The 10,623-nt window shown below is 43.8% G+C and overlaps 1 protein-coding gene and 1 long non-coding RNA gene across 3 annotated transcripts in view; one reads left to right on the forward strand and one right to left on the reverse strand.

Moving 5' to 3' along the window:
* The window catches only part of ZNF337 (zinc finger protein 337), a 32,825-nt gene that overhangs the window by 18,434 nt on the left and 3,768 nt on the right, over positions 1-10,623 (forward strand). For both annotated transcript variants that reach the window (XM_011952166.1, XM_011952167.1), the window contains exons 2-5: positions 1,797-1,872; positions 4,203-4,329; positions 4,665-4,760; positions 9,831-10,562. In XM_011952166.1, coding sequence (XP_011807556.1) covers positions 1,825-1,872; positions 4,203-4,329; positions 4,665-4,760; positions 9,831-10,562 — 1,003 coding nt within the window. In that variant the 5' untranslated portion in view covers positions 1,797-1,824. The remainder of the gene's footprint in view (positions 1-1,796; positions 1,873-4,202; positions 4,330-4,664; positions 4,761-9,830; positions 10,563-10,623) is intronic.
* LOC105519000 overlaps positions 9,103-10,623 on the reverse strand; it is a 7,555-nt gene continuing 6,034 nt past the window's right edge. The window contains exon 3 of the long non-coding RNA XR_001002909.1: positions 9,103-9,932. This is a non-coding gene — a long non-coding RNA (uncharacterized LOC105519000). The remainder of the gene's footprint in view (positions 9,933-10,623) is intronic.

Below are 10,623 nucleotides of genomic sequence, written 5' to 3' on the forward strand. Positions count from 1 at the left end.
GTGCCAGTTTTCAAAGGGAATGCTTCCAGTTTTTGCCCATTCAGTATGATATTGGCTGTGGGTTTGTCATAAATAGCTCTTATTATTTTGATACGTTCCATCAATACCGAATTTATTGAGAGTTTTTAGCATGAAGGGCTGTTGAATTTTGTCAGAGGCCTTTTCTGCATCTATTGAGATAATCATGTGGTTTTTGTCTTTGGTTCTGTTTATATGTTGGATTACATTTATTGATTTGCGTATGTTGAACCAGCCTTGCATCTCAGGGATGAAGCCCACTTGATTATGGTGGATAAGCTTTTTGATGTGCTAATACATGTTTATTTTGCCAAGGTTGAGCACATACCCCAGAGAGAGGTCAGTGGCTTTCCCCAAAGATGAGTTTGAGAGCTTCATTGTTTAAAAGGGAAAAGTAGGCTGGAGGGGAAAGAGGGAGGGTGTGGTAATCCACCTGTGGCAAGAGAAAAGGAGCAGGTAGAATAGTCAGTTATGTATTCATCTCACACTCAGTAAATCAGCACTTTACGTAAGATAAGGTGTGCATAGAGTAGCTACTATGGAGATACTTAACCTTTTATCTGTAGCTTTCTCCTTTGGAACAAAAGAAAAGGCAGCTTCTTACATGTTTTCCTTTTGGCATAGTGGACTGGGGTCCCTAGTTTTATTTTCCTTTCATAACACCATAGTATTTGTTCACTTCTTCTGTCTCAAAGTTGCTGGCCAGTAGATGTATGCTGTGTTCATCATAATCACCACATGATAGCATCTTTGTTCCTTCACATTTCCTTTTTTTCACCCCTGTATGTCTGTTTTTACTTTTACTTTTTTTTATCAAAACATTCACTTAAAAGTATAGTGAATACTCTAATGAAATCATTGTACCCACCACTTTAATTTACAATTCTTTCCTGTATTTCTACTGGAATTATTTTCCACAAATTCAGAGAAAATAGTACAATGAACCCTGTACACATTATTCAGTTCTAAAAATTATCAAGTGTGGCCAATAATGCTCAATTGACTTTTGAGGGTGAAAAGGGGTGTTTAAGCACATCCAGGCATCATTTTCACTCGTGAATGTTCCGAAAGTTTGTATACAAGGAAGGGCTCATGCTTTTAAAACCCAAAATATTTTTATAACAACAAAATTAATGTTTGATAATCTAATATCCAATTAGTGTTCAGATTTCACTGGCTGCTAAAACTCCTCACGTATTTTTTGTTGCAATCAGGATCCAAATTGCATTGGATCTCATTGCCTTAGATTGACCACGTGTCTGAGGACTTTTATTCCTGAAGGCTCACACTCCCCATGCTATTAATTTGTTAAAGGCTTTGGTGTTGTGCAGTACTTAATAACTGCCAATGCCATCTGCCTGTGGCCTTCTCAAGTTTGTCTGCCCCTGTGATTATCCTGACTTTAAACCCAGGGAGACAGAGGCTAGAAGAGGCAGACAGCTTTTGTGTGTTCTGTCCAATGCAAAGAACACCTGCAACTCTGAGCCCTAACCTTAAACTCAAGACCTCATCTGCAGGTGTTGCACATCCTTTTAGCCCCTCAGTGATGTAAGCAACAAATCTCACCCAGCTCCTGGGACACAGGGTTTTCACTCCCAGATGAGTTTGTCCTGGATTTGCAGGGAGCCTGGCTCCCTAGACCTTTTGGCCAGACCCCCACAGGGGGATTGTGCAGATGTGCGCTCCCCAGGTCCCCAGTTGGTATTGGAATCAGGCCTGTGTCACATGTGGGGAGGGCAGCTGCACCCAGCCACCCTCTGACTTCTCTCCTCCCACAGATCAGCCATCTGCAAGCTTCCCTTCTACATGGAGAGCAGGAAGACAGTCATGGGACCCCAAGGAGCCAGGAGACAGGTGAGACTTCCCAGAACTGTCCTTCTTACTGTCACAGGATGGGCCCGTTTCCTTCACTGGCCCTAGCAGTCACATTGTTAGCACAGGACCAAGGCCAGCACCGCTCCTGGGGAGTGATCTGTCTTTTCTGGCGTCCTCCAGCAGGTGATTGGCCTGTGGGTGTCACTTATCAAGTAGTGATGGGTGTACAACACCCAGGGAGCATTTACAGCCAAAGACAGGAATCTCTACACTCAGGTGTCCAGTGATGATGTTGGGTTGGTGTCAATGAAGGGTAGGGCAGAGAGGGAGGTCACAAAGGCCTCCAGTGGGAGGGGCTCCCTGGGCAGTTGCGAGAGATATGGCAAGTACAGGAGATGGGGAAGAGGCAGAAGTGTGCTCAGTCTCAGGCTGCCACTGGGCAGACTGCTCGACTGCAGGGAGGAAGGGTTTTAGCAGTCAACATTCTCACAGATGGCTGGTGGATGAATCCAGGTCCTAGGAGAAGCAGATCCCAAGATGCAATGAGATGGGCTGGGTTCATGTTAGAGGAAAGGCCTGCAAGAGAGAAAAGGGGATGACTGGAGCCTCATCAGACTCCAGTGAGGAGAGGGGGATAAAATTGCATGGAAGTGTCGGAGACCAAGTATAGCCTTGGGAGGCTCAGCCAGGCCAGCAGTCTTCAGGCCATAGTGGGCCATCAGAGGAGCGCCTGGATCGGAAGGGGCTTGCCTTGATGTCCTTAAAATGCATGGCCACTGCCTGGAACAGCTGTGAGAAGCATGGCCTAGAAGTGGGTGCAGGAGTGGACTGTGGTCCCTTAGGCTCCCAACTCAGAAGTCTGCCAGGTGCTGGCTTGGGGTAGCCACAGCTGATTTTCTGTGTGTTCTAGTGGAGGTGCAGAGTCATACAGGGGACCTGAATATCTCTGGTTTGGCAGACAGCATGTTGGATGGTTAGATGGGCTTTCAGCATTACCAAACTAGGAGATTGCACCTACAGCCCTGGATCGGCTACGTCTCTGAGGAGCAGTCACTGCCCTGTGCTGAGCCTGCACTGTCAATTGGCCACAGATGCCCAAGCTCACCAGGGTCCTCACGGTTTGACAGTGTAGGATTGCCACCTCCCATAGCTCTGCCACTTCCTGCAGACTCCTCACAGCGTGGCCTAAACTGCTAAGATAGCTCCCACCTACCTCCCTCATTGGCCCCTGTCATCTGATTATTCCTAAAGACTGCTGGCTACCTCTGACCCTCCCGAGGACAGAGGCCTGGACGCCAGCGTGAGGAGCCGAACTCGGTCTTTAAGCTGTCTGCGGTTTTCTCGGTTTTTCTTTTGAGTTTATAGATCAGTGCTGGGGGAAATAGGGATTGACAGTTAAGGGTCAAAGGAGAGGCTTTCTGACTCATGAGTCTAGTAGTCTGATGAGCTTCACGAATTGATTATTTATTTATGAGACAGAGTCTTGCTCTGTCGCCCAGGCTGTAGTGCTGTGGCACAATCTCAGCTCACTGTAACCTCCTCCCAGGTTCAAGCAATTCTCCTGCCTCAGCCTCCCAAGCACCTGAGATTACAGCCATGCACCACCACACCCGGCTAATATTTATATTTTTAGTAGAGACAGGGTTTCACCGTGTTGGCCAGGCTGGTCTCAAACTCCTGACCTCAAGTCATCCGCCCACCTCAGCCTGTCAGAGTGCTGGGATTACAGGCACAAGCCACCGTGCCTGGCCACAAATGGAATTTAAATTCATCAGGCACCTACAGAGATGCCAAACTGGTCACGTGCGTAGTTGCAGAACAGATGTACTGTGAGAAGGGCTCTTTCAAAAGTGCTCCATCCACTAATTCAGATGTGCTCAGACTGCCCTATACAGCACTGGATTTTTGGTAGAAATCAGATCTAACCTGGATCTGAATTCTGGGATCCTGTAGTGGAGATTTACATGTTCCAGCGCGGGTCCCAAATGATTGGTTGTCATTTTATCAGAAGATCCATGAGAGCTGTGTCTTGCTCATTTAGAAATTCATGGAGTATCTAACTCAGAACATGGCTAAGGGTACCGTAAAACTTTAGTAGTGTGTTATTTACTGTTCATATGTTTGTAGGAAACACTGTTATTTAATTTTTTGAGTTTTCCTCTTCTCCCTGCCTAGGTTTAAAGCTCCATGCAGTTGAAACTGTCTGTGCTTCTAGGAAGCCCCATTAAGACTACCTAGCACCATAAATACTGGGGCCAGGCAGAGACGGAGGTCTTGGAACTCCAGGCACAGGTGGCAGAACCTGGAATCCTCCAACTGCCTGAGTGCAACACTGTCCCTGGTGAGCATGCCTGGGTTTTGTGTTACAGGCTTTCTTGGCATTTGGGGATGTCACTGTGGATTTCACCCAGAAGGAATGGAGGCTGCTGAATCCTGCTCAGAGAGCCCTGTACAGGGAGGTGACACTGGAGAACTACAGCCACCTGGTCTCACTAGGTAAGCGTGGCTTCCCTCGAGCCTAACATTTGACCTGTGGTGCCTCTGATGTTGCCATAGGGTTAGGTTCAGAGACAAGAATGTTGTTTTCTCTGTTCCCCTGAGGAAGGTCTACCTTTGGTAAAGTTTCATACTGACTGCCACTGGGCACCTGCAGGCCTCTTTCCCCACCCTGCGGCTCCCCCTGGGGGTGCGTACTCTGAGCCTGGTAGACAGGGTCCTCCTGAGCCTTCCCCCTCTGAGTCTCCCTCCCTTCCTGCCCTGGGTGGCTCCAGCAAATGGCCCCTGGAGCCTACAACCAGGAGTCACCTCATGGTTTTTTTCCCTGTGAGCAGGAATTCTCCATTCTAAACCAGAACTCATCAGGCGGCTAGAGCAAGGGGAAGCGCCCTGGGGAGAAGAGAGAAGATGCCGGCCAGTCCCCCGTGCAGGTGAGGGGATAGACAGGGCAGACAGAGCACAAGGCACTCAGCCTTTCAGGAGGGAGGAGGCTTCTCTGAGGCCAGGGGACCTGGAAGCTGTCCTGGCCTGGGTGTAGCAAACCAACATGGCACATGTATACCTAGGTAACAAACCTGCATGTTGTGCACATGTACCCCAGAACTTAAATTAAAAAGAAAATCAGTATATAGAAGAATGAGATCCAAATTATGTCAAAAAATTTATATTTACTTATACGGAAAAATAATTAAAAAACAAAACAAAACAAAAAGAAGCTAACATAGGAATACCCTGACAGTGTCAGGAAGGGGCGATAGACCCTGTCCTTGGCTCTGTCCTTGGCTGCTCTTCAGACCACCTGGCCCTGCCTTCCTTTCAGTCCTTGCTGAGTGAGGGGTTCTCTTGGGGCCCCTGGACCCCTTCTCCCAGGAAGCCTCCTCTCCCCCTATTTGCTAGGCTTCTTTCTCCCACTCAGTCTCCTCATTTGTGACTTTCCTCGTGACTGCCTGACTGCAAGCCTAAGTCTATCGCCCCTTCCTGACACTGTCAGGGTATTCCTATGTTAGCTTCTTTTTGTTTTGTTTTGTTTTTTAATTATTTTTCCGTATAAGTAAATATAAATTTTTTGACATAATTTGGATCTCATTCTTCTATATACTGATTTTCTTTTTTTTTTTTAATTTAAGTTCTGGGGTACATGTGCACAACATGCAGGTTTGTTACCTAGGTATACATGTGCCATGTTGGTTTGCTACACCCATCAACTCATCATTTACATTAGGTATTTCTCCTAATGCTATCCCTCCCCCTGCCCCCTAACCCCCAACATTCCCCAGTGTATAATGTTCCCATCCCTGTGTCCATGTGTTCTCATGGTTCAACTCCCACTTATGAGTGAGAACATATAGTGTTTGATTTTTTTCTTCTTGTGTGACTCTGCTGAGAAAGATGGTTTCCAGTTTCATCCATGTTCCTGAAAAGGACATGAACTCATCCTTTTTTATAGCCACATAGTATTCCATGGTATATATGTGCCACATTTTCTTTATCTGGTCTATCATTGATGGGCATTTGGGTTAGTTCCAAGACTTTGCTATTGTGAACAGTGCTGCAATAAACATACATGTGTCTGTGTCTTTATACTAGAATGATTTGTAATCCTTTGGGTATATACCCAGTAATGGGATTGCTGGGTCAAATGATATTTCTAGTTCTAGATCCTTGAGGAATCGCCACACTGTCTTCCACAATGGTTGAACTAATTTACACTCCCACTGACAGTGTAAAAGTGTTCCTATTTCTCCACATCCTCTCCAGCATCTGTTGTTTCCTGACTTTTTAATGATTGCCATTCTAACTGGCATGAGATGGTATCTCATTACGGTTTTGATTTGCATTTCTCTAATGACCAGTGATGATGAGCATTTTTTCTAAGTTTGTTGGCTGCATAAATGTCTTCTTCTGAGAAGTGTCTGTTCATATCCTTTGCCTATTTTTTGATGGGGTTTGTTCTTTTCTTGTAAATTTGTTTAAGTTCTATTTTAGCTTCTTAAAACCTCTGTCTGTTATTCTTCTTCCATTCCCATACCTTTTTTCCTTGTCTTTTAATGTTTTAAGCAGTATTACTGTTGCCAGAGGTCACTTCACCTTCCTCCTTCCCCCATTTCCCCCAGAAGTACTGCCTGAGTGGGGCTGTGGTCTAGAATTGTGCACCCACTTAAGTCCCCGTAGTCACTGCAGTGGTTCATCAGGACTCATGATGATGATGATGATGATGATGATTCTTGCCTCTAGGGTGGACTTGTTCTCTCTTGGAGCAGTTTTAGTTCACAGTTAGGCCCTGTGTTCCACTCTTCTCTTTTCATGCTATTTTACTGGCTTCCCATACTCCTCACAGTGGGACCACAGGAGACTGCTAAAAAGTGATGTTAAGTTTTCTGCTTATAACAATGATAAATTTCTCTGTCTTGTTACGTGTCGGTTTCAGGGTCATCTGTTTCTATTGACCTTCGTATCGTACTTAGTGAATGTGTGGACAGATTTAGCCTTACTTAGCTGCAGTTCTCCTCGAGTACTTGGAAGTCTCTTTTATGTCTTGTTTAAGAAACCCGTCCTAGATCAAGCTTATAAAGATACAAAGATTTAAAGATACAAAGTTTTTTTGTTTTTTATTTTTTTGAGACGGAGTTTCACTCTTGTAACCCAGACTGGAGTGCAGTGACACGATCTTGGCTCCCTGGAACCTCCGCCCCCCAGGTTCAAGCAATTCTCCTGTCTTAGCCTTGGCCAGGCTGGTTTTGAACTCCTGACCTCAGGTGATCCACCCACCTCGGCCTCCCAAAGTGCTGGGATTACAGACTGAGCCACCATGCTTGGCCAATTACATATAAAGACTTTTGTTGTTGTTATTTAACTCTTCTGTGTCTTTATAGATTTTTTTTAGGGAGGGCAGTTTGAACTATCCAACACTTGAAAAGATGGTTTTTACATCTTCTATATTCATAGTGGATTGTTCTATATCTACTAAGTTTTGTAGGACTTACTTTATATATTTCAGCCTACTATTAAATACATGCAGGGTTAGAATTATTATAATTTTATTGGCTCACAGGGAATCTTGTGTCCTCTGTACTTTCACCCTCATCTCCCATTCCTGGATTATTTTGAAGCAAATCCTGGTCATCATATTTCATCTGTAAAACATAATAGTTACTATATTATAATCTATTTCATTTAATATTAATATTAGTTCCTAAGATATTTTTGATGACTGTAATGCTCATTTAACTTTCCTTATTTCATGGCATGTATATTTTGAGTTTACATCCTATAATACTTTCTTTCCTCCAGCATTTTTTTGTGAAGCAAATGTTGAACAATTATATTTTAGTGGATACTAAAAAGTTGAAAGGCTTATAGAATGAACACCTGTCAATCTACCACCTACAGTCAGCATTTAGCTTTGTGCTCCATATTCTTTATCACTTACTTATCCAACTGTACATTGCTCTCTCCATCCATAAGTCCATCTTCCTTTTGATGCTCTTTAATATTGTAGACATCATTATCCTTTACTGATAAACACTTCAGTGTGCATGTCAATAAGCAGTAGTATAATGTTTCTTTGTGGTTCTTCTTAGGATTTATATAAGATGCATAAATCTTAAGTGTAACATTCAGTGAGCTTTGACATGCATAACTGTATGTACTCTGGACCCTATGACAACACATAACAATTACTCTCACCCCAGAAGTGCTCTTACGCCTTTTTCCAGTCATTTCATGCCCCCACATCCACCAGAGAAAATCACTATTCGGATTTTGTTCAATATGCCTTAATTTCACCTATCTTAGAACTTCTTATAAGTGGAATTACAGAGTATACTCTCTGTCAGAAAATTAGCAGGTTGATTTTTTTTTTATGGTTATTGTTGTTGACTTTGTCCTATTGTTTCCAAAAAAAGTAGGTTCATACAGACTGTGGAGTTCTTTCCCATTCCTTGCTTCCCACCACCCCATAAAAAATGTGGGGGCATCCACTGAGAAATTTGGAGCTGGTCTGAGTTTTCATGGGCATGAGGTCTCTGCTTTTGGATTTATGATCGGTGCCACTCCCTCAGTGTGCATAGGTGAGAAGAGACTCCTTTCTTAGTCATCTCAAATATCATAGAAATGACAAAATATCATAGACTAGGAGGCTTAAACAACAGACATTTATTTCTTATAGTTTTAGAATCTGGGAATTCCAAGGTGAAGGTGCTGGCACCTTTGCTTCATTGTGAGGGTCCCCATCCTGGCTTGCAGGCTGCCACCTTTCTTGCTGTGTCCTCTCATGGGCTCACCCCATGATCTCAACTAAACCTGTTTATCTCCCAACAACTCCACCTCCAAATACCATCACATTGGAGGTTAAGGTATCAACATACGAATTTGGGGGGGATGCTAACGTTCAGTCCATTATCAACTCCCTTCTCTCGCCCCCATATTAATTGCTTGCTGATTTGTGTGTCAGTTTATTAAAATAAAAGGCTTCTTGTCTACCACTGACTTCTGAAAGTGTGAATGTTTAATGTAATGGGAGTACATGTTAGGATTTTATTTAACTCATAAGTGAGGTTACTGGCAGAATGACAAAGCTGGTTCAGTGCAGGTATGAGAAGGTGGGGTGTATGTGGGTAGTGCCAAAATAACACCATTGTAAGTTACCCTGTAAATTTACAGAATCAGCAAACTTAACTCTCATTATCTGAGTGATCAGAAAAATTAGAAATTATACAGATGATGTAGGAAAGCTCATATAATCATATATCTGACAAGTTTTGGAGTACTTTTCCTGGACAACATGGTGAAATCCCATCTCTACAAAAAATACAGAAATTAGCCAGGCAATGGCACCTGTGGCTTGACTACAGGCAGGCACCTGGAGTCCAGCTATTCGGGAAGTTAAGGTGAGAGGATCGTGTAAGCCTGGGAGGTTGAGGCCGCAGTGAGCCATGATCATGCCACTGCACTCCAGCCTGGGCAACAGAGTGAGACCCTGTCTCAAAAAAACAAAAGTGTTTTATCATAATGGGCTTTTGAATTGTATGAAATCCTTTTCTGTATCTGTTGAGATGATCATACGTCTTTTGCTCCTTCACTCTGTTGATGTGATGTATCACAAGTATTGATTTGTGTACGTTGGATCATGATTGCATACCTAGCATAAATCTCATTTGGTCATGGTGTATTATCTTTTCTGTGTTATTGGATTGGGTTTGCTAGTATTTTGTTGAAGATTTTTCCATTTAGCGTCATCAGGGATATTAGCCTGTAGTTCTCTGTTTCTGCTGTGTTCTTGTCTGGTTTTGGTATCAGGATAATGCTGGTCTTGTAGAATGAGTTAGGAAGAATTCCTCCCCGCCCCGCTTCAATTTGTTGGAATAGTTTGAGAAGAATTGATATTTGTTGTTCTTTATGAGTTTACTAGAATTAAGCAGTAAAGCAATTAGGTCCTAGGTTTTTCTTTGATAGAAGACTTTTCATTACCGATTCAGTCTCATTGTTGGTCTGTTCTCCAGGAATATATGCAGAACATGTCCTGCGGCCCAAGAATCTTGGACTTGCACATCAGAGGCAACAGCAACTACAATTTTCTGATCAAAGCTTCCAGAGTGACACAGCTGAAGGTCAAGAGAAAGAAAAAAGCTCTAAGCCCATGGCATTGTCCAGCCCACCCCTAAGACATGCAGTAAGCTCAAGGAGGAGGAACAGTGTAGTGGAAATAGAGTCTAGTCAAGGCCAGAGGGAAAATCCTACAGAAATAGACAAAGTATTGAAAGGAATAGAAAATTCAAGATGGGGAGCATTCAGATGTGCAGAGCATGGGCAAGACTTCAGCCAGAAGACGATAGTAATCATACACAAAAAAGCACATTCCAGGCAGAAACTTTTTACATGCAGGGAGTGTCACCAGGGCTTTAGAAATGAGTCAGCATATCTCTTGCACCAGAAGACACACACAGGAGAGAAGTCCTATGTATGCAGTGAGTGTGGGCGAGGCTTCAGCCTCAAGGCAAATCTCCTCAGACACCAGAGGACACACTCAGGAGAGAAGCCTTTTCTGTGCAAGGTGTGTGGACGAGGCTACACCAGTAAGTCATACCTCACTGTGCATGAGAGAACACACACAGGAGAGAAGCCTTATGAATGCCAGGAGTGTGGGCGAAGGTTTAATGATAAGTCCTCATACAACAAGCACTTGAAGGCACATTCAGGGGAGAAGCCTTTTGTGTGCAAGGAGTGTGGGCGAGGCTATACTAATAAGTCATACTTCGTTGTGCACAAGAGAATACACTCAGGAGAGAAGCCTTA

This window comes from Colobus angolensis, unplaced genomic scaffold (assembly GCF_000951035.1).
Source record: "Colobus angolensis palliatus isolate OR3802 unplaced genomic scaffold, Cang.pa_1.0 Scaffold336, whole genome shotgun sequence".
Classification (NCBI taxonomy): Eukaryota; Metazoa; Chordata; class Mammalia; order Primates; family Cercopithecidae; genus Colobus; species Colobus angolensis.